The 24,361-nt window shown below is 49.0% G+C and overlaps 1 protein-coding gene across 2 annotated transcripts in view; it reads right to left on the bottom strand.

Annotated features, from left to right (window-relative positions):
- LOC146187569 (uncharacterized) overlaps window positions 1-24,361 on the bottom strand; it is a 378,746-nt gene that overhangs the window by 220,211 nt on the left and 134,174 nt on the right. For both annotated transcript variants that reach the window (XM_084605785.1, XM_084605786.1), the window contains exon 3: window positions 3,181-3,354. In XM_084605785.1, the coding sequence (XP_084461911.1) occupies window positions 3,181-3,354 (174 nt within the window). The remainder of the gene's footprint in view (window positions 1-3,180; window positions 3,355-24,361) is intronic.

The following is a 24,361-nucleotide window of genomic DNA, read 5'->3' on the forward strand; positions in this document are numbered from 1 at the left end:
CTGCGAACAAGCTCTCAACAAGCAAATGTTTCCTCTAGTTCAGAAAAGTGAGGTTATGAAGGCGGGGATGCCCGCTTCATCCCAGTGCATTCTCGCAGCCCATCGGCTCCGTTGACAAGTGAGGAAACAACCTGCAGCGAAAGGCCGATGCGGGGCGACGTTGCGGTCAGGCCGCAGAACGGAGCTGGCGCGGACTCGTCGAAGTTTCAAAAAAGCTCACCGTAAAAGAGAAAAAAAAGAGCGTTTTCTGTGAGGGGACGAGGTTCCGCGTCTGCCGCGCGCCCCGCCTCATTGTTTCGAGTCAGTAGTACGACCTTTGAGTCACCGCCCCGACCCGTCTCCAAGATCGCTCCGGGGCACTGGTAAAATCGCAAGCAGAAATGCAGGCGGACCGCACGCCTGTTTCGGTGCGAGAGAGTGCGATCACGGGACACCGAACAGCAGTGCGCAGTGCGTCGACAATGAGAGCGGGTGCGTGAAGAAATGTTCGAAGGAGTGAGCGGTGTGTCAGCACGGTGAGCGGACGTCTGAAAACTGTGTGCGTACGTGCGTGTGCGAAACGAAAAAGTGTATTTGTAATCGAGTGGTTAATTGTTAATATACCCATTGTTCTTTTTCGTATTTTATTTTTGTACCCAGTCTTTTCTTCACATCTCATTTTAAGTTTGAAGAGCCCAGACCTCCGCTATCAGCAGCCAGCTAACCGGCACCATGTTGAGAGCGGTAATTGGCCGGTCGTAAAGAACGCATCTTACCGAACGGCCCAGTGTGAACATGCGCGGTCGCAAGCTACGTAAACGGGAGTTCCAGCCGCTATGCGCACTGCGATAAATACGATACTTACGACGGATGTGCACGTAGTCTGAACTCGGCTTTACTCACACTAGCTATCGACGTGCGACGGCATCGATAGCACCAACCCTCAGGCCAATGGGTTAGTGGAGAGCCTCAATCACACCCGCACCGACATGCATTCTATGTAAGCGGAAGTAGAACATCGCACCTGGGATAAGATTTTGCCAGATGTAACTTTCGCGTGCAATACCGTCACTCAAGAAACGACGCGACTGACCCCGTGCCAGCTTGTCTTCTGTCGCCAAGTGAGCACGCCATCGGACGCCATGATGCCATTTGACCCTTCTTGTGGCTTTGACGCTGACTTGACGTCAACATCTTTTTTCAGCGCGCTGAAGAAGTGCGGCGATTAGCACATCTTCGAATGAACTGACCACAGACGAATCACGCTGCTCGGTATAAGCTCGGCCAATGAATCGTCACTTACAAGCCGGGCAACTTCGTGTGGGTGTGGACAACTGTTCGTCATAGCAGCCTTTGTGAAAAGTTACTGCGCCAATACTTCGGACCCTACGAGGTTGTCCGCCACATCACTGACGTCATCTATGCCGTTTTTCCAGTAGCCCCAGCTCCAACTCGAAGGTCAAAGCATCCTGAAGTTGTGCACGTGGTTCGACTGAAGCCCTATCACGATCGTGCATGACTGAACTTTTCGTCAACCGCCGCTCGGCCCTTGTGACGCTTCTGTGTACCATTTCGCTAACTTGTTCCGTCTAGCATCGCGCCACATCGACTCGATGCTAGAGATTACGGGGCAGGGATACAAACTGTAGTGGACGACGAAGCTGAGACAGTCAGTGGGTGTAGACGACGGAGCTGGCTGGTTATCGTCGCGCTCGAACCGCTCTTGCACTCGACAGTCTTCAAGGCTCAGGGTGTGTTTCCTGGACTTTCGGTGCAATACCCCACAATATAAGGTATCTACTCAGGTCGTCACTACCAGAATCATGATAAACTTAGACTTCAACCAAGGAAAAGATCAAGCAGATTTTCGTAAAGGGTACTAAACTATTGATAATATTCATAACATGAACAAGGTGATCGAAACAATGCTCGGAATATAACCACCCTTTGTACTAAGCGTTCAATGAATGCGAAAAAGTATTTGACTCAGTAGAAACTTCGGCATTCACACAGACATTGTGGAATCAGGATGTAGACGAGCCGTATGTAAAAGTACTGAAAGATATCTAAAGTGGCTGCACAGCAACCATAGTTCTCCATGATGAAGATAACCACATTCCCATAAAGTTGTTAGCCAATGAGATACGATATCCCCAGTACTCATCACAGCTTGCTTAGAGAAAATATTCATCGATTTGTAATTGGAGCAGTTAGGGATAAAGGTTGACAAAGAAAACCTCTATATTGTGCGATTCGCTGATTGCATTGCCTTGCTAAGTAACTGAGGGATAAACTGCAAAGAAGTTTTCATGACCTAGACAGGAAAATCAGAAAGGTAGACTTTAAAATCAATATGCAGAAGACTAACAGCCTCGGGAAGGAAATGCAGTTTAAAATAGGCAGCTAACCACTTGTGGTGGTAGGCGAATATGTGTACTTAGGAGAGGTAATAACTGCACATCATGATCATGAAGGAGAAATACTGCGAAAATAACATTGGGATAGAGCACATTTGGCAAGTGCTCGCATGTTATAACAGCAACTTACCGGTATCGCTGAAGACGAAAGTATACAACAGTTCCATCTTACCTGTGGGGCTAAAATGTGCAGACTAATGAAAATGATTCTCCTTAAGTTGAGGAAAACGCAGAGGGCTATGGAACAAAAAATGGTAGGCGCATACGTTAAGAGATAGGAAGCGTGCAAAGTGAGTCAGCATTGCCAGGACATGTAGCGTGAAGACACGATAACATATGGTCGCTTAGGCTAATAAACTAGATTCCAGAGAAGGAAAGCGTAGCAGAGGCAGCAAAAAGTATGGTAGGTGGACGGGGTTAAGAACTTCCAGGGTCAATTGGATGTAGCTAGCACCGGACCACGTAAATTAAAGAAATAAGGGAGGGGCCTTCGCCTGCAGTTGGTATAATACGTATCATGTTATGATGAACTACCACATTAAATACTTTCGTATAAACAATTATTATACCTGTACGCGGCCTGATCTAACAGTTCTAATTTTCAGTGTTTACGGGAATAAAGCAATGGGTGTACTCGATACCTTTCGGTGTAAAGTGATTCGGAGGACCTTAAGGACGGCTACCAGTTGCGATGCGGTCAGCGATTGTAAAACGAACTCAACGACTGCGCACAAGCGCCTATCCTCAACGATGAACATTGACAGCGGGTGCGTGTGGCCAATACCTGCTGTATGGTCTCGTTCTCCAGCTGCAGGCTACGGAGGTTCTTCATGGGACGTATGATGTCGCCCACGTAGATCTGGCCGATGCGCGTGTTGTCCAGCGTGAGTCTCTCCACGTGCTCGTTGATAAACTGTGGGAAGTCTTTCTTGAGCTCCTCGAGGTCAGAGTCTCGGATCTGCAACAATACAGCTTGCCCTTTACACAGTTGACGAAAAAAGAGTGCCGTAAATGTATGCGGCTTGGACACTGGTTTTTGTTCAGATCATCCACTAATGCCTCACTCTGCTACTTTGATTACATCTTCATATAAAGGCAGATGGGTGACAGGAGTGCATAACTAAATGACGGAAGGTTAAAACACAGAGACGCACTATGTGCGATGTATATCGGTTGTAAACTGCTTCGAATATAAATCACTTGTTATACCGATAAATTAATACTCCAAAACGTTTGCGATTCTCAAATCGCCACCAACACTTTCAAACTTAATAGGATATAGGTATTCTTCTCAAGGTTATCTTTAATACGCTAACAAAACTCTGCAAGCAAGCTCAACTTAAAAGATAGAACCAGGTATACGAAAGATTACAGTTTGAAAATAAACAAAACAGATTACTTTGAAATCAAAACGAATGAAGCTTCGAGGCATCGTCATAGTAACAGCATCCATTGCCCACCTGGGAAATGTTTGACTTACTCTCTAGATTGGAATTACCTCTTGCTGACCGTCTGCAGAATTAATTGAATGCCTCGACCTTTAAGTTTAGTTTATGTATAACACTAATTGAGAAAGGTACGGCTATTTTGCACTTATAAAAGCGAGCAATTTTCATGATGTCGAAATTTGGGGTTGTTGGTTCATACTTCCAAGATGTAGCGCACACAAGACGAGGGACTGAGACCGAGAGTGTCCTCTCGTTCTCAGTCCCTCTTCTTGTGTGCAATACGGCTAGGAACAATTTTCACGGTTTTTAACGCGTTGCATTTTGTTCTGCTGATGTCTGTTTTGAGAGACTGTTAGCTGTTGTATGCCTGTTTCCAATACGTATCTCTTCTTTCAAAATTAGGTTTGCGGTTGGTGTTTGTTTTCTTTTACATTCATGTGAATTAAATCCCCTCCTTCAGTATTATGTATGAAGAAATGGACGAATCAAAACAAATAACAGGACTGATTCACAGCCACAAGTTCGAACACGCTAGGCGGCCGAAAGTTTTATCGTTCAGTATTCGAGAATTTTGCCGGTAATTTGATCTGCTGACATACCATAGCGTTGTAATTAAACAAAAACAATATATAACACGGATACGCAGTTATATGCATTTTCGTTTATACGAAGAACGATTATGCAAAATTTAGGTTTGCTTCCACATTGGCGAGCAGAAATGGGATTGTCCACGCAAGAGCAGCATGTAAAACTCGTTCGACCGAAGAGCCGTTCACAGTTTTGATTCCGAATCGTTCGGCGCCTGTACTTTTGCTGTTTATCTACAGCGCGATAAACGGGACAAGAGAGAAAACATATAACGACTTGTCCCGTTTATCGCGCTGTAGATATGGAACATCGTCACCATCTAGCCCAACAGCTGACCTTGTGTACTTTTGCAGTACAATTGTACATTCGATCATAGAGATAAAAAGTGGTAGTATCATACAGTTTTCCTTGGTCACTTCAACCGCGCCGTTAGGGAAGGAAAGAAGGTGGGACAGAAAGTGTGAGGAGAGAAAAGGTGCCGTATCGGAAGGCTTCTGAGTAATTTCGAACGCCTGGAGATATTTGACAAGCATTGACATTGCACAGAACGCACGGACGCCTCACCTTTTTGTCTCAATCGAAGGGTTCGAACCCAAGCACTTCGGTTATGTAGTCAAGCGTTGATTTGGAGTACCCGGGCAATGTCAGTGCACGTTAAAGATACCCGGGTGGTCGCTCATTCACTGCGGCAAATTTCTCTTTATTCTTCCCAGCTTCCTTCCTTTGCCCACGTTGCGATTTAAGTGTCCATAGAGAATTGTGACAGATACTGCGATTGTCCTTTTCCTAAAATCAATAAACATAGTAATATTGTTACGTACTCAGTACGTAACGGGGGTGTTTATTGATAGTCTAAAGCGCTGCGAGTCACGCAAGGAACACCAGCACACACCACTGTGTCTTCCGTTTTTTTCGTCTTCTCTCTAGCCTCTTCTTCCTTTCCTGATGCCCCGAAGCACGTGACACGTGATGCCCTCGCAGACGAAGCCCCCAGGACAAGCAGTTTAAGAAAGGTGCCGGGGATGGAACCTTTTTAGTCTAGCGACATGCACCACCTGGGTCCGGCGTGAGCATCGGCCACTTTCGGTGCGGCGTGAAATTACATAGTTCACGTCACTCAGGCGCTCCAAAACGACAAAAGGGCCGCTATAACGAAACAGCAGCTTTTGGGCTAAACCACGCTTGCGCAGCGGCGTCCACAGCAACACTAAATCACCGGGCACATAAGAGACATGTGGGCGTCGGTTGTCATAACGCTCCTTCGAACGTTCCTGTGAGTCTAGGATGCGGAGGCGGGCAACGCGGCGAGCTTCTTCGGCTCGACATAAAGTAGTGGCGATAGAAGGCTCGTTGTGGGGGGAGAAAGGAAGGATGGTATCAAGACTACTGCGGGGATAGTTGAGGATTCGACGGAAACCCGTCCGGCAAGGGAAATTCAGCATGTTGACGAAAACAGCACTCGCCGAAGTCACAGACGAAACAGAAAAAACAGAAAAAAACAAAACATAAACACATTGACGTTTCGGCACCGCTACGGGTGCCTTGTTCACAATGGAAATGAAACGAGATGGGCCGTTGCTTATGAAGTTAAAGTGTTGCGCACAAAGTGCATGTACATCTCGGGTAGATTTCCCCGCGTCCTGTTTATCGCTTCGCTTGTCATTTGGATGTGTAATGATTCCTTGAGTAGGCGGGTAGATAACAGTTTTTCCCTTTCAAGTATCTGCGCGGAATCCCAGTCAATCAGGTGGCCCGTGTCTTGATTGTGCTCTGCTAGAGCGTTAGAAGTCACTTTTTTGTTCTTTACGTCACGTTGGTGTTCCTTCAATCGTCTTCTGAAGTCGCCAGTTTCGCCTATGTAGGAAGCGCTGCAATCTTTGCAAGGAATCTTGTAGACGACGCCAGGGTAGCTTGTCTTCTCCAAAGGGTCTTTGACCCGTACCAGATGATTTCGGAGCTTGCTGGATGGTACATGGGACACTTGGACGTCGTAGGCAGCGAATATCCTGCATAAGGTTTCGCTGACGCCCTGGGCATAAGGAATGGCAGTACGCTTTTTCTTTTCTCTTCTTTCTCCGGTTGGAGGGGCTGCAGCGCGTAGTTCTTGCGAACGCAGGACCTGGGAAGGGTATCCGTTTTCTTTAAGGTCCTTCCGTATGTGGCTTAGTTCACGACGTGTTTTTCTTGGGGTTGAGCAAATCCTGAAGGCCCGATTAAAAAGTGCTGAGGCAACCGATCGCTTATGCCCTAACGGGTGCGCTGAATGAAAATTCAGATATTTACCCGTGTGGGTAGGCTTTCTGTATACACTCGTCTCTAGACCGTTTCTTGTTCTTTCAACAAGGACGTCAAGGAAGGGGAGTCGTCCGTTGACTTCTTTTTCTATAGTGAACTGGACGCTTTCTTGAAACGAGTTAAGGTGCCGCAGGAATCGTTCGGCGTCCTCTCGACGGATGAGGCAGAAACAATCGTCAACGTAACGAAGGAAAAGTCTTGGTGGAGGGTCGAATGACGTCAGTGCGCGGTTTTCAATCGTTTCTAGGGCCAGGTTGGCACAAACCACAGAAATGGAAGCACCCATCGGGACAGCGATGGGTGCTTCCATTTCTGTGGTTTGTGCCAACCTGGCCCTAGAAACGATTGAAAACCGCGCACTGACGTCATTCGACCCTCCACCAAGACTGTTCCTTCGTTACGTTGACGATTGTTTCTGCCTCATCCGTCGAGAGGACGCCGAACGATTCCTGCGGCACCTTAACTCGTTTCAAGAAAGCGTCCAGTTCACTATAGAAAAAGAAGTCAACGGACGACTCCCCTTCCTTGACGTCCTTGTTGAAAGAACAAGAAACGGTCTAGAGACGAGTGTATACAGAAAGCCTACCCACACGGGTAAATATCTGAATTTTCATTCAGCGCACCCGTTAGGGCATAAGCGATCGGTTGCCTCAGCACTTTTTAATCGGGCCTTCAGGATTTGCTCAACCCCAAGAAAAACACGTCGTGAACTAAGCCACATACGGAAGGACCTTAAAGAAAACGGATACCCTTCCCAGGTCCTGCGTTCGCAAGAACTACGCGCTGCAGCCCCTCCAACCGGAGAAAGAAGAGAAAAGAAAAAGCGTACTGCCATTCCTTATGCCCAGGGCGTCAGCGAAACCTTATGCAGGATATTCGCTGCCTACGACGTCCAAGTGTCCCATGTACCATCCAGCAAGCTCCGAAATCATCTGGTACGGGTCAAAGACCCTTTGGAGAAGACAAGCTACCCTGGCGTCGTCTACAAGATTCCTTGCAAAGATTGCAGCGCTTCCTACATAGGCGAAACTGGCGACTTCAGAAGACGATTGAAGGAACACCAACGTGACGTAAAGAACAAAAAAGTGACTTCTAACGCTCTAGCAGAGCACAATCAAGACACGGGCCACCTGATTGACTGGGATTCCGCGCAGATACTTGAAAGGGAAAAACTGTTATCTACCCGCCTACTCAAGGAATCATTACACATCCAAATGACAAGCGAAGCGATAAACAGGACGCGGGGAAATCTACCCGAGATGTACATGCACTTTGTGCGCAACACTTTAACTTCATAAGCAACGGCCCATCTCGTTTCATTTCCATTGTGAACAAGGCACCCGTAGCGGTGCCGAAACGTCAATGTGTTTATGTTTTGTTTTTTTCTGTTTTTTTTTTTCTGTTTCGTCTGTGACTTCGGCGAGTGCTGTTTTCGTCAACATACTACTGCGGGGAACTCGAGCATACAGGAGGTAAAACGGACTGTAGCCAGTCGTCTCATGCTGTGCAGTGTTATAAGCGAATGTAATAAAAGGGAGGATTTCATCCCAGTTCTTGTGATCAGAGTCCACGTACATCGCCAACATAGTGGTCAGAGTGCGGTTGGTCCGTTCAACAAGTCCATTCGATTGCGGGTGATACGGCGTTGTATGACGGTAATCGCAGGTGCATAGACGAAGGAGTTCTTCAATAACTTCAGCAGTAAATTGGCGCCCACGGTCACTGATCAGAACTCGAGGAGGGCCATGGCGCAGGACGAGAAATCGCAGAAGAAATAGGGATACTTCGTAAGCAGTGGCTGAGGGTATTGCAGCTGTTTCTGAATATCGAGTGAGATGGTCAACACATACCACTATCCACCGGTTACCGTTAGAAGATCGCGGAAAAGGACCCAAAAGGTCGATGCCCACCTGCTCAAAGGGTGTGGTCGGAGGCGCAATAGGGTGCAGCGGTCCAGGTGGACGGGAAGTAGGGAGTTTGTACTGCTGGCACTTGACACAACTGGCTACATAGCGCTGAATGACTTGACGCATTTTCGGCCAGTAAAAGCGTTCCTGTGTGCGATGAAGGGTCCGGGCGACACCCAAGTGGCGCGACGTGGTATCGTCGTGCATCATTTCAAGAACGGGAATGCGGAGGTTTTCCGGCACGACAAGGAGATAACGTGCACCTCCGTGGTTGAAATTCTTCTTGTAAAGTAGGCCGGCACGAACGCAAAAACGCGCATCTCTTGAATCATGAGCGGCAGAGAAGAGCGGTGCCAAAGTCTGATCGTTGCGTTGTTCTGTCTGGAACAGTTGAGGGTCAGGAAACGTTGACGAGATAGGCGCCAGGTAGTCATCAAAGTTGTCATCATCACTACCAGTTGATGAAAGCGGCAAGCGTGACAGACAGTCAGCGTCAGCATGTTGGCGGCCGCTTTTGTATGCCACAGTGAAGTTAAACTCTTGCAACCGCAATGCCCATCGAGCGAGCCGGCCGCAAGGGTCACGAAGATTTGCGAGCCAACAGAGCGAATGGTGGTCAGTGACGATGGTAAAAACATTGCCATATAGGTAGGAACGGAATCGTTGCACCGCAAAAACCACTGCGAGGCACTCTTGTTCAGTGACGGTGTAGTTGCGCTCCGCCTTGCTCAACGAACGACTAGCATAAGCTATCACGTGCTGATCGGTGCCATGACGCTGGATGAGCACAGCGCCAACACCTACGCCACTAGCGTCGGTGTGAACCTCGATGGGGGCAGAAGGACAGAAGTGACGTAGGATAGGTCCTGATGTCAGAAGGAATTTGAGGTGGCGGAAGGCAGAGTCGCAGTCAGTAGACCAATTGAACGGTGCATCTTTGTGCAAAAGGCACGTGAGCGGGTATGCGATGTCAGCGAATCTGGGCACAAAACGACGAAAATAGGAGCATAGTCCTAAAAAGCTCCGAAGCTGCTTCACTGATTTCGGTGCTGTAAAGCTGGTTACAGCCGCAATCTTCTGAGGATCCGGCCGAACACCATCCTTATCGACCAAGTAACCAAGAACAATTGTTTGGCGTTCGCCAAAGTGGCACTTCTTAGAGTTGAGGACGAGGCCTGCTCTCTCAATGCAATCGAGAACGATGGCGAGGCGGCTATTGTGTTCCTGAAAGGTCTTGCCGAAGATCACAACGTCGTCCAAATAGCACAAACAAATTTTCCACTTGAGTCCGCGCAGAATGGTGTCCATGAATCGTTCGAACGTTGCAGGCGCATTGCATAATCCAAAGGGCATTACATTAAACTCATAGAGACCATTGGGAGTCACAAATGCCGTCTTTTCTTTGTCACTTGGGTTCTTCGGTATCTGCCAGTACCCCGATCTCAAGTCTACCGAGGAGAAGTATGACGCCGAATGAAGACAGTCGATTGCATCGTCAATACGTGGAAGTGGATATACATCTTTTTTGGTGACGGCGTTAAGCCGACGATAGTCCACACAGAAACGCCATGTGTTGTCTTTCTTTTTAACGAGAATAACTGGAGCCGCCCAAGGACTTGAAGATTCCTGAATAACGCCACGTTGGAGCATGTCATGAACTTGATCGTCAATAAGCTGACGTTCGGCCGGAGACACACGATAGGGCTTCTGTCTGATCGGGCGAGAAATTCCAGTATCAATCGAATGATGGATGCGAGAATTTGGAATCGGTGGCTGATGATCTCTGGCGAAGTCGAAAACCGAAACATGCTTGGAGAGCAGGTCTGTCAAAATTCGGCGCTCCTGTGCTCCCAACGCTGTGTTTATCATTGCCTGGATTCGAGACTTTGCAAAATGAGATGTTTTCTCTTCAGGAGCATGGTTACTTAGTGCCGCCACGTAATTAGACACACCTTCCTCGTAATGAGCGAGCCTCATGCCACGAGGCAAGACGGCTGGCTCGTCTGAATAGTTTACAGTCCACAGCAAGGTGTGGCCTCTGGTGACAGAAACTATGCAACGAGGCACCAAGACACTCTTCTTTGCGCAGGCCAGCGTTGTAGGTTCCACTACGGCGTCGAAATTCTCGCTCAAATTCGTAGATGAAATAACTTGAATGAATTCTCCGGACATCGCAGGTACAACTGTATCTTCAGACACAGAAAACGCTCCCAAATCGAGCGACGAGGTTTCTACAAGGGCCGACATCAACGCAGCATTAAGCGAGATCTGTCCACTACGGCAGTCTAACGTTGCACCACACTGTTGCAAAAAGTCTATACCTAGAATTACTTCATGCGTGGAACGAGGCAACACTGTGAATTCGGTTCGAAACGCTTGGCCACCAATCACAACTTTCGCATAGCACACACCCAAAGGCACCAATGATTCACCGCCAACACCACGGAATACCACAGCTTGATTCACGCTAAACATCACTTTATGTCCTAATCGATTCTTGAATGCTAAACTCATAACAGAGACTGTTGCGCCAGTGTCAATTAGTGCCATGGTGGGGATGCCGTCAATGGATACTTCGAGTTTGTTCTTTAACATAAACACAGGCAGAGGTATTGGGAACGTTGATTTTCTGGCGACCTCACCCCCATCGGCCGCGTCTTCTAGTTTCCCGAAGGGGAAGAACGGCGCCGAGGGGACGGAGATTGTCGCTGTCTTTGGGTTGGCGGCGTCAAGCTGCGGTTCGAAGCAGGCGATCCGTTTCGCATCTGTGCCGTGCGGTATGTATCCAGAGTCTGTGTCGGATGAAATTCAGTGTCGAAATTATTAGAAACGTTGGGCTGCGGTCGATGATCTTGTGGTAGTAGGCCCCGCCGACGGCAATACCGGGAGATGTGTCCGGTCATGCCACAGCTATAACACACGGGTTGCTGGCGCCACCGGTCCGAGTAAATGCGGGCGGAAACTGGTTCTGGTTGGCGGTAGTAATCGGGACGGTATTGCTGACGAACCACCTGGCGTGTGTAGGTGGTTCGTCGGCCCATCCGTGGCTGAGAAGTGCTTAAGTCGTTCTGTTGCCTGCCCCCGCCAAAGCGGGATGTATTTAAAGCCGGAATCCAGGAATTTGATGGGGTCACGGGTTCTGCTTGCAGCGCGCAACCGTCATACTGGTGTTCGTCCCGGCACGCAGAGTCTTTGTCACGCAACAATTATTCCCGCACAATCCGTCGTATCAGATCAGCCATGGACTCCGGAGCACTGACATCAACGCTCGCAACAGATGTGACGTTGGCCAGTCGCCCAAATTTAGGAGTGATACTGCGCAACTTCAAGGTTTCGAAAGTGCGGCAGTGCCTGATGAAATCAGCTGTAGAGTTCAAATTGTCTTTGCTGATAAGAAAATTATAGACATCTACAGCGATACCTTTAAGCAAGTGCCCCACTTTATCTTCCTCGAACATCCGAGGGTTTACCACCTTGCACAATTTCACAACATCCTCGATATATGCGGTGCATGTCTCGCCAGGTACCTGGGCCCGCTGCATCAACGTTTGTTCTGCGCGTTTCTGCTTCGCGGATCCGTCGCTAAAGCAGTCCTTTATCTCTTCTGTGAAACAATCCCAGCTGGTAAGCGAGTCTTCATGATTATCAAACCAAACTAGGGCAGTGCCTTCCAAGAAGAACACTACGTTCGCTAGTTTAACGGTCGCGTCCCAACGATTGTACCGGCTCACCCGCTCGTAGTTGGCTAGCCACTCGTCGACGTCCTCGTCAGGTTTTCCACCAAATGTGCGCGGCTCGCGGTAGTGCTGCCAGTTGCTCACCGCAGGTGTTGTTCGGTCAGCGTCGCCGTCTTGAGCCATGTTAGATGGTAGGGGTGGCAAACCAGCGAGCCGGCGGCTTCGTCGAAGACAACGGGGATCCGTGTTGATCTACACCGCAAACTCCACCACAACTGTTACGTACTCAGTACGTAACGGGGGTGTTTATTGATAGTCTAAAGCGCTGCGAGTCACGCAAGGAACACCAGCACACACCACTGTGTCTTCCGTTTTCTTCGTCTTCTCTCTAGCCTCTTCTTCCTTTCCTGATGCCCCGAAGCACGTGACAATATAAAGAACAACATACAAACATACATACATGTAAAGGTGCTATTTAATTCGATATCACATTTACTCTTAAGGAGAAGTCAGAACGTCCGGCTAATGTTTTCTCCCTCAGTCCCAAAGAAAATTATTGCGACGGTAGCACCCCTACAGTAACTTCGGAAGCCCACTCCAATGCATAGAATCCTTTCTGTTGACAAAAACAATAGTTTTAAGGCTGCGATTTTAATCACAAGCTATTTCCCGAGCGTATCTGAAGCTTTCTTAGTCGGCACTCCATGACTAACGGTAGAAAGCGAACATCGAACAGGGGGCCCAAAAGTGTGCCTCTTGTCGTTAGGCGGTGAACGCGAACACCTGCTGTGCCCACTCACATCCGATCTCGAGGGAGAGTCTTTCCTACGGCCTTCTCTATCGCCTTTCCTTAAGTTACGCTCTCCGTCATCGCAAGGGGTGCGACCTGCAATGCGCACTGTTCGCTCCGCATCTGCTTCAGCGGCGGCGGGTGGCTCTTGCCTGATTTCGCGCTGTCGCCCGCCTGTTTCGTGGTCACTTCAGCCCCAAAATGAAAAAACACAGAAAGCAGATGCTGCAGATATATGTCGTCAGCGTAATACGCACGTCAACGGAGTCTTAAAAAGCACCGTCACTCAGCAAACGTTCGACAAGCATATGACTTACATTGTGGCATGGTAGCTACTTTTATTCATTTCAATCCGAATGTTTTCATGACTGTGCAAGAATAGGAATACAAAAATTGAACGAGCAGTGATCGCGTCGAAGATTATTCAATGTTAACATGACATCAGTTCGTCTGCAACGGCAAAGCAGTCTTTCCGCGCTAGATGCGAAACCATCTAGGTAGCACCGAAGTTGAAAATAAATTTATAAATATTGTTACAGTGAAATAAAGAAGGGGGTGTTTATTTACAGTGAGCTGTGGCAGCGGGACATGGTGAAGCGTACTAGCCCCCAGAAACCAACACTTCTTCCGCTTTTTCTGACACCATCACAATCCTTCATCGTCGTCAGTAGCTTTACACCCCCCCTACTCAGCCGAAGCCCTTTTGGCGTGTTCGTCAGTCGTGCGAGGCTGGCATGGCTTTAAGCGGGCAACATGACATAGTCCGGTTTTGGCAGACCGACGACCCGATGCTGTCAGGCGGGCTATTGCATACGTTAAATCACTGATGCGTTTGACAACCACATATGGGCCGTCATAGTGGGTCAAGAGTTTTTGATGTAGGCCGCGGCGCCCAATTGGACGCCACAGCCAGACTAAATCGCCTAGAGTACGTGACATGCCGGTGACTGCCATCATCGTATCGTACTTTAGAACGTCCTTGTGAAGCACCCACGAGACCGTAAGCGGGCGATTCTCCGAGCTTCTTGGATGAGACAGGGTGTCAGCCAGGCAGGGATCTTCGCGGCTTGAGAAGGGCATGATAGTATCCAGGGAGAAGCGTGGCGGTCTGGCATACAGCAGGAAGAATGGACTGTACCCAGTCGTCTCATGCGTGGCGCTATTAAACGCATGCGTGATGAAGGGTAGTATGGTGCCCCAGTTTTTATGCCCTGCATCCACATACATGGCAAGCATGTTTATCGGCGTTCTGTTGACGCGCTCAGTCAAGCCCAACAAAGCAAAGCGCTAAAAACCACAAAGGACGAGGGGGGGGGGGGGGGGGGCAGGACAATATCGCTTGTCTGGAGATGGCATGGCGTCGAATGTCGGGAAGTTACGGCGCGTAATCGCAAGAGCTCTTCAACAACATCAGCAGTGAATTGTCGGCCCCGATTAGCGATGACAGTTCGTTGTGGCCAGTGTCGTAAGATGACTGAGTGCAGCAGGAAAAGCGACACCTGATGCGCCGTACCAAATGGAAGAGCGGCGGTGTCACAGTAACCTGTGAGATAGTCCACGCAGAATAAAATCCAGCGATTTTCATCCAAGGACTTCGGAAGCGAACCTACGAGGTGTATGCCTACTTGATCAAACTGAGCTGTCGAAGTCTTCACAGGGTGCAGCAAGCCAGATGGAGTTGCAGTAGGACGTTTGTGGCGTTGCTATTACTTGCAACTGCAACGTATTGTTCAATTGTCGAGCGCATTCTGGGCCAGTAAAATCTTTCTTGAGCACGGAGGAGTGTTCGAACCGATCCCCAATGCCCAGAAGTTGGATCATCATGCATGACACGCAAAACGTCCGCGCGAAGCGTCTTGGAAATACGAGTAGATATCGCTGGCCGACAGGTGAATAACTCTTTCCATATGAGGCCATCTGGCAGATAAAAGCTGCTTGTATCTGCGCTGACTTGGGCGGCGGCAAAGAGAGGCTGCAGACTGCTATCCCTTTGCTGTTTCGTTTTGAAAACATTCGTGTTGGAGAACGCTGGCTCGAGGGTCGATATATAATTGTCAAAATCATCGCTGTCAGATCCGGTCGTGGCCATTGGCAACCTAAAAAGACAATCTGCGTCTGCATGACGCCTCTCACTTTTGTACACCACTGCAAAGTCATATTCCTGTAACCGGAGGGCCCAGCGTGCGAGGCCACCACATGGGTCTCGAAGGTTCCGCAGCCAACAGAGAGAATGATAGTCGGTTACGATAGTAAACGACCGTCCGTGCAAATATGAACGAAAACGCTGCACAGCGAAAACTAAAGCCAGGCATTCATGTTCGGTGACTGTGTAGTTTCGCTCCGGCTTGCTCAGGGTACGACCTGCGCACGCGATAACATGCTCCCGTTCACCGTGTCGTTCGACAAGGACTGCCCCGAGACAGTTTCTACTAGCGTCCTTGTGAACTTCTGTCACTGCAGCAGGATCGAAGTGACGTAGGATGGCTTTGGATATTAAAAGAATCTTCAGTTGACGGAATGACGCGTCGCAGTCTGGTGTCAAGTCAAAAGTGGAGTTTTTGTTACGAAGGCACGTCAATGGGTAAGCAACGTCAGCAAAGCAATGTATAAAGCGTCTAAAATATGTAAACAACCCTAGAAAACTGCACTACTTCACTGTCTGCGGGGCTTTAAAAGACTCAACAGCGGCAGTTTTCTGAGGATTCGGCATTAAACCATCACCATTGACAAGGTGTCTAGCACCAGAGCTTGGCGCTCTCCAAAGCAGCACTTTTTCGAGTTTAGAATTAGGGCGGCATTGTGCAAACAATTCAGGACGCGTACTAGACAGTCATTGTGTTCTTGGAAGGACTTCCCAAATATGACGACATCGTCCAGATAGCAAAGACAAATATCCAATTTTAAGCCGTGCAAAACTGTGTCCATAAATCGTTCAAATGTGGCAGGCGTGTTACACAGCCCGAATGGCATAACATTAAACTCATAATGGTCGTCTGGCGTTACAAAGGCTGTTTTTTTATCGCAGGGTCTATTAGAAATGGCCAGTAGCCAGATCTGAGATCAAGACAAGAAAAATAGGACGCACCAGAGAGGCAGTCGAGGGCGTCGTCTATGCGAAAAAGAGGATAGACGTCCTTTTTCATAACAGAATTTAGACGTCGGTAATCGACGCAGAATCGCCATGAACCATCTTTCTTGCGTGCGAGAATAACAGGGGCCGCCCAAGGGCTTGATGACTCCTGTATCACCTTCTTCCGTAGCATATCCTCCACTTGCTCATGTATGACTTTGCGCGCAGATGGGGACACGCGATCTTCTGGTTTTTGACGGATGGGGCGAGCAGAATCAGTGTCGATGGTATGATGGGTCCGAGGTGCAGGGCGAGAGGTTGGTCCATCTGTTTGAGAAAGTCAAACATAGGCGAAAACGGTAGAAGAATATCCACAAGAGTACGGCGTTGAGGTGAGCTGAGACCAGCGCTGATCATGTGGAAGATCGAAGTTTGATCAGCAGCCGGACGTACGGTGGCATTTGTAGCATCTGTGACCAAAGCAACGACGCGGGGCGCGTCGGGTCCACAGGCGGCAAGCTTCAATCCGGTTGGTAAAACTGTGGGCTTGGACGATGGATCGATTGTCTATAACGAGGCACTACCGTGATGCACGGAGATCATGCAATGAGGAATAATATCTTTTTTTCCGGCATGCTGAGTGAACTGGGTGCACCACGGCCTGAAATGACATCTGGTCAAGAAGTAAAGCGGACACCGCGACGAACATGGCAGAAAAAGTTGGAACTACTGTGTTCAGTAATACTAAAACATGTTTCTTCATTACGGCCGCTTTCAAAAAGAGTCGGCAGATGCGAGTCGTCAAAATGAACCTCTTGACTTCGGCAACACGGTAGCGCCACAAAACTTCAATAAGTTCATTCCTAAAATGATGTCATGCGTAGAGTGGGGTAAGACGAATTCGGCTGGAAAAATTGCACCACCCACAGGCACTTGCGCACTACACACACCCGGAGGCCGCAACGCATCTCCACTCACACCACAAACATTGAAGCACGGTCATTATCAAACAACACTTTGCGTCCCAACAAGCGCTAAACTGATTACTCATCACAGACAGTCGCACCCGTATCCACCAAAGCTAATGTATACACACCATCAATGAACACGCGAATTTTGTTTTTGAGCATCATAGTTGGAGGGATGTTTGCACACAGCAGGTTTCCAGCGGCCTCACCACCATTGGTCGCGCTGGTTAGTTTTCCTGCCGAGGCGACATAGAGCGCCGGCGCGGTGATGGAGAATGACGCGCACGGAAGGCCGGTGGGGGAGTAACACTTCTATCAGATGCAGGGGAATGGTCGCGGAGATTCTCGTTATGGATGTTGCGGTAATACCATGCTGAGTATTTGATTGCTGAAAAACGGGGCTGTATTGCCGATTGTTGGGTACTGTTGGAGGCGCCGGGCGGTTGAGGCGGGAACCTACTGCGGCAGTACCTAGCGATGTGCCCTTCGACGCCGCAGAGGTAGCATATCGGTGGGGAAGGTAGAAAATGCTGTTCTGGATAAGAGCAGGGAAAAGCTTGGCGCGTCGTAGGTCTGGCTGAGTGCTCATACTGCTCAGGAATCCTGGTCGATCGAATTGAAGATCTAGGTCACTTGAGGCGACGTCATACCTTGGGGCGTCAAGCATCGACGCATTCGGGTTAGCAAAATGCATAAGCGGGTAGTCGATAGAAGCTGGAACGTTAGGAGCTTGGGACAAAGTCTGCACTGCAATCGCTTGTGGTGGTGAAGCCGGCCGTCTAGATACCCTCTGGACAGAGACTTCAGCAGATTCTTGCAGGTGAAGTGTGTTGAGCCGTAGAAGTTCTTTCCGCACGATTTGCTGGATAGTCGACGAAAGATCTATATGGCATGGCCATCAAGGCTGGCTACGGTAGGCACGTTGGCCAGCCGGCCAAATTTCGGTGCCATTCGACGTATTTTGAGAGCTTGAAACGTGCGGATGTGTCTAATGACATTGGAGACCGTGTTAATGGTGTCTTTTGCGATTAAAAAGTCGTACACGTCAGCCGCGATGCCCTTCAAAATGTGGCCGACTCTGTCTTCCTCGGGCATGTTGGAATTGACACATCTGCATAATCTGAGGATTTCGTCTGCATAAGTGGCATAAGTATCATCGGGAAATTGAGCTCTTTGAGTAATTGTCTGCTCAGCCCTCTTTTTGCTCCGAACGGAGCCGCTAAAACGTTGTTTTATCTCGGTGGCAAACCGTTCCCAAGTCGTCAAGTTGTCCTCGTTATTCTCAAACCCGGTCATCGCCGTGTGAATTAAAAACAAAACTGCATTTGTTAGCATGGTTACAGGATCCCACCGGTTGTACCTACTAACTTGTTGATAATGAAGTAGCGACTTCTCAACGTCCTCACCTTCTTCTCCTGCAAACTCTCGTGGTTCCCCGTAAGGCTGGGACGGAATAGGGCTGGAGGGGGCAGGCCTGTCGCCAGCCTGGCTTGCAGCGTTGCGGCTTGCACGGCTAGAGTCGGTGTGGTCCATAATGGTAGGGAGGGATGGCAGTCCAGCAAGGCGGCGACTACGTCGAAACTCCAATTTGTCTTGCTGCGCCGTAGGTAGGGATTGAATGGAGCACCTCCACCAAGTTGTTACGGTGAAATAAGAAAGGGGGTGTTTATTTACAGTGCTGTGCTAGCGGGACAAGGTGAAGCCTACTAGCTCCAGAAGCCAACGCTTCTTCCTCTTCTTCTGACACCATCACAATCCTTCATTGTCGTCGGTAGCGTGACAATATGTAATGTAAGCTGCACAATGCTTGCATGACAAAGTATTAGTATAACAGTCGAATCACGCGCTAAGCTTGAGTTTTAAATGTTATTATAATTGTATCATCATGATCAGCAGCAGCAGCAGCAGCAGCAGGACTATACCCACTGCAGGGCGAAGGCATCTCCCATATTTCTCCAATCAACCTGGTTCGGTGCTAGCTGTATCCACTTGACCCCTGCGAACTTCTTAACCTCATCCACCCACCTAACTTTCTGCCGCCCCCTGCTACGCTTTCCTTCCCTTGGAATCCAGTTTGTTACGCTAAGCGACCATCGGTTATCCTCTCTTCGCACTACATGTCCTGCCCATGCCCATTTGTTCTTCTTGATTTGCACTATAAATTAGCAAATGTGTTATGCTATATTATAAGAATTATTTTAATTGTACAATTAAACGTTGTTTTAATGAAATCTTTACAAGATATTATTTTTATTATGAAAACAATCAAACAATGGTTTCATATTCATGAAACCACTTATGCTGGAAGCGGCAAAAACAGGTCAATAAATGACGCATTTTATACTCGATTGCTGTGGCTAACAAATGAGTTCACATGCTATATCGAAAGCACCCAAGAACCTTATTAGGCATTAAAAAAGGCCACTTTCTCTCAAGAAACAATTCAAGCACTGCTGTTCACCGCGAAGTCTACTATAAAATTTATCGAATACATCCTGCGGAAAGGTTTCAGCTCCTTCCTCACCAGGAAACTCAATAACGACCCCATTGAGGTTCTCTTCCGAAAAGTAAGGCTAATGTGAGAATAGAACAACAAGCTAGATGGGAGGGCCATAACAGCGGCACTTGACCACAATGTCAAGATGTACGTTTCATCTGGGAGCAAAATCAAGGCATCTTGCGTCGAAGGGGAAGAAATCACTCCTCCTCTGCCGCAATCAGTAACAGAGAAACTGAAGGAAGTGGTGCATCTCTTGTCATCCTTTTACCAACTTTCACATATTCCGGTTTAGCTTATCTCGCTGGATACACTGTTAAGTTAATCAGGAAGCAGCCCCGTGTGCACTCTTTTTCTCGGAAAAGATTCCAGTGGAGTGCAATATTCGAAACTAGAGTTTGTTGCCCTCTTGTTCAAAGTTGTATTTTTGTTTAAGTAGCTGTGGTGCTAGTAATACACAAATTTTTTTCTCGAAATACTTCACGTCCTGATTCACGATTGCCGAGTTTACAGTACGAAATTGACAACAGCCGTGCTATAAGGTCCGCTTCTTTGATATCTAAAACATTTCTCATAATCCATCTTGTCAATTATTTATGCCAAGAAAGTGACAGAAAGGAATGAGAGGCCAGCTCCTCATGTGCAGAAATCATCTAGGAAGATTTTACAACTGAACTGCTTAGCCGCAGGTGGCGTTTTTATGGATTGATCAATAGTATAGTGCAATGTGTAACTTTGAAGGACAAATAATTTTATTTATAATTTCCGCTATTTTCAACTACGCATAACTGTTTATGCCCATTTCCTGTTGTTTATCTACGCATTAAGCCGATACTATGTCGGTCGTATACATGTGCGTCAGTCGCGAGACTATATAGGCATTTATTACCTTTCAGCCGGCTGATTCGTTTTCAATGAAGCTAGAACAGCCCACTCCAAGAGACAACTGAAATTTTAACTGTAAGCGTAAATGTTTGTTCCTTACTCTGTATCTGAGACGCGCCATGAAATTTCACCGGTGCCTTCTTTGCTCTAAATGAAAACGGCAGCGGAGGTTGACAGAATCTCCACCCAACAGTTTTCCCAAGCACTTGCGTCAGGTCGCGATACACCCGCTTACAGCTTTCAAACGCATAACAAGGTACATTTATTTTTGTACAAAATTTAGGGGAAATAAGTGTTGAGCTTCTCTTGGTCGTGCTCGGCCGCACTGACGACGGCGTGCACGCGCTAGCGCGGGTTATTGATTGCATTCTATTCTTCATAGGCGATAAATCTTAGACGCTGACTACGGCGTTTTCGCATATTGTCACACCGCTTACCATCTTCTGGCGCCACCAAGTAGCCGAATGTCTTGGCACGTGGCTAAGCGTCATCCTCGTCTCTCTCGAGTTCTCGTTTGATTAAAAAAAGGGCCAGCTCGGTTGTTGTGCTGCTTGCTACTTGTGTTGGTAACATTTGGTGGAGGTGCTGGGTAAGATCCCATGTACGTTGCCCCCGAAGACGTCAGTGACGCTGCTCATCAACGCGTGGACGCGACTCCTGTCCATAAAGCCAGCCGTCGCCTGCGAGGCCTACAACCTGAGTTTGAAACGCTGTCCACCCCGCTACGAACCATGACATCCACGACGAGCAGCCAGACAAGCCAGCCTTCCAGCAACGCCCCACTGTTCGTCCTTCTCGCACCGCGATCACCGCCATCATTTCATGGTGACCGGTTAGAGGATGTGGAAGACTTGTTGGCCAGTTTTGACCGTGTGGCTGCATTTAACCAATGGGACAACGAGCGGAAGCTAATGAATGTGTACTTCGCGCTGCAAGACTCGGCCAAGACATGGTTCGAGAACCCCGAGGCGTCCTTTGTCAACTGGGCAGCCTTTTGCCGTGAGTTACTTACAACATTCAGCTCGAGTTCGCGCAAAGAAAATGCAGAGATTGCAATTCGTTCAAGGTCTCAACAGTCAAATGAGAGTGTGGCCATGTTTGTCGAGGACATGACGCGGCTTTTCAATCGGGCCGAACCTACCATGCCTGAGGCAACGAAGGTACGGCACCTCATGCGCGGGGTGAAGGAGCAGTTGTTCGCTGGCCTCATTCGCGACCCCCCAAGAACTGTCGCAGATTTCGCGAGAGAAGCTACCAGCATGGAACGTTCCCTGCAGGAACGGAGTACGCAATACGGCCGCCAGGCAAGCGTAGCGGCCACACCCTGCTGCGCGTCCGTGCCAGCAGCCAGGGACGAGGCATTGCGGGAGCTTGTGAGGAGCATTCTCCGCGAAGAGCTGCAAAACCTCCACTTGAATGCTCCCTCTGCACAGAATTATTCTACCGTGGACGTCATCCGTGATGAAATTCGAGCGTAGCAGACACCACCACCAGCACCACAACCGGAGCCATGCATCATGACTTATAGTGATGTCTTACGGCGACCTGCTCCCGAGCCAAATCCATTCCGTCCCGTTGTCGGACCACCGCCTCGCTACATGCGCCCCGTCGAGCAGCAACAAGATCTGCGCCCCGTCGAGCCACAGCAATACCAGCGTCCCGTTATCAGTAAGGCGCACTTGTGGCGCACGCCCAACAGACGGCCGCTCTGTTATCACTGCGGCGAACCTGGTCACATTCTTCGCAATTGCCCATACCGGAGAATAGGCTTGAGAGGATTTCCATCAAACGCGCCTCGACCCCGCTATGGCGAAAGACCACAGGAGATTGAGGAGTACCTGGCTGCTAACGAGATGCAGCCAACGTCACCACAATGGCGGTCGCGATCGACATCTCCGAAGCGTTTTGCTTCGCCCAGTCGGTACTCTTCCTCTGGGCAATTCAGAGGCACGTCCCCTCACCGGGAAAACTAAACACGGCGACCTCCGGGGGTGGGGCCGCCGCTACGTTTCAGATTAAACAGCCTCCACCCGACGATTTGACGCGACGGCCCGAGCGGCGACGACCCGATCCGATGAACTTACCGATGTGCTGCGAACGCATTGTTTCAGGGGAAATTTTTGTAACCGCCGACAGTTGTGATGTGACCGCACTTGTGGATACCGGCGCCGATTTCTCCGTCATGAGCAGCCAGCTAGCCACGGCACTCCATAAGGTTCTGACGCCTTGGTCTGGGCCAATGATGCGTACCGCCGGTGGTCATGTAATGACGCCGATTGGCATGTGCACTTGCCGCATAGAGATCTGCGGTTTTACTTTCACTGGCACATTTGCCGTATTACAAGAGTGCTGCAAAGATGTGATTCTCGGCATGGATTTTCTTCAAGAGTATGGTGCTTTTATAGACCTTCGGGAGCAGCTGATGGTATCGTTTTCAACCAAGCGAGCCCTCGATAGCAACACGGACTTCCGGAAAACGATGTTGCGCGTCTGTGACGACCACATAACGATCCCTCCGCGTGCAAGCAAGCTCGTCACAGTCTAATGTGATCACAGCACCGGCACGTGTGGCATTGCTGAAGCTAACATGTCACTGCTTCTAACTCGACAAGTTTGTGTAGCTCGGGGCCTTGTCAAACTTGTCCGTGGCCAAGCCAACGTGCTAGTGACAAACTTCACATGTGAACCCCAACATTTGACGGCGAACACGATGGTCGCTTATTTTGAAGAACTTGGAGAATGTACAGGCCAGTACGCTTTATCCAACACGTCAGACCCCGACAATGCGACGCCTACAGCCATTCAGACTGATGTGAACCCGCACCTCTTGCCCAATGAGAAACGCTGCATAGAGAATCTTGTCAATTCGTTCCGAGATTGTTTTGCATCAACCTCCATGGTCCGACAGACGCCACTAACGAAGCACCGAATTATAGTTGCCGATGACCAACGTCCACTACGTCAGCGTCCTTACCGGGTGTCTTCAAAAGAACGTGATGCCATCCGCCGCCAAGTAACAGATATGCTCCAGGACGACGTTATCTAACCGTCGACGAGCCCCTGGTCTTCGCCTGTTGTCCTCGTCGCAAAGAAGGATGGAACCTTGAGGTTTTGCGTGGATTACAGACGGCTCAACAACGTCACGAAAAATGATGCGTACCCCCTGCCACGCATAGACGATTCCCTCGATCGCCTTCGCCATGCCACTTACTTTTCGTCCCTTAACCTCCGCAGTGGATATTGGCAAATAGAGGTTGACGAGCGAGACCGTGAGAAGACCGCTTTTATTATGCCGGGCGGTTTGTATGAATTTAAAGTGCTTCCGTTTCGCCTGTGTTCGGCCCCTGCCACATTTCAGCGAATGATGGACTCTCTGGTCTGAAGTGGCAGTCATGCCTCGTATATCTCGACGACGTCGTGATTTTCTCGGACACGTTCGACGAGCACCTGAAACGTTTGCGCGCTGTCTTCGAGGCCGTCCGATCTGCCGGTCTCTCTCTAAAACCCGAAAAATGCCACTTTGCTTTTAACGAGCTGAAATTTCTCGGCCACATTGTCAGCGCTCGAGGTGTTAGCCCAGACCCAGAGAAAACGACCGCTGTCGCTTCATTCCCCAAACCAGCGGATAAACGAAGCTTGGTGTCAATTTCTCGGCCTCTGCGCGTACTATCGTCGCTTTGTTAACAATTTCTCTAAGATCGCTGAGCCTCTGACCCGCCTGACAAAAGACGCCGAGCCGTTCTTTTGGGGCCCCGACCAAGAAAACGCTTTCACGGAATTCAAGTCTCGTCTCCAATGTACGCCAATACTTGGCCACTTCGACGAAGAGGCCGACACGGA

Source organism: Amblyomma maculatum, chromosome 6 (assembly GCF_055883805.1).
Source record: "Amblyomma maculatum isolate TAMU_Amacu chromosome 6, ASM5588380v1, whole genome shotgun sequence".
Taxonomy (NCBI): domain Eukaryota; kingdom Metazoa; phylum Arthropoda; class Arachnida; order Ixodida; family Ixodidae; genus Amblyomma; species Amblyomma maculatum.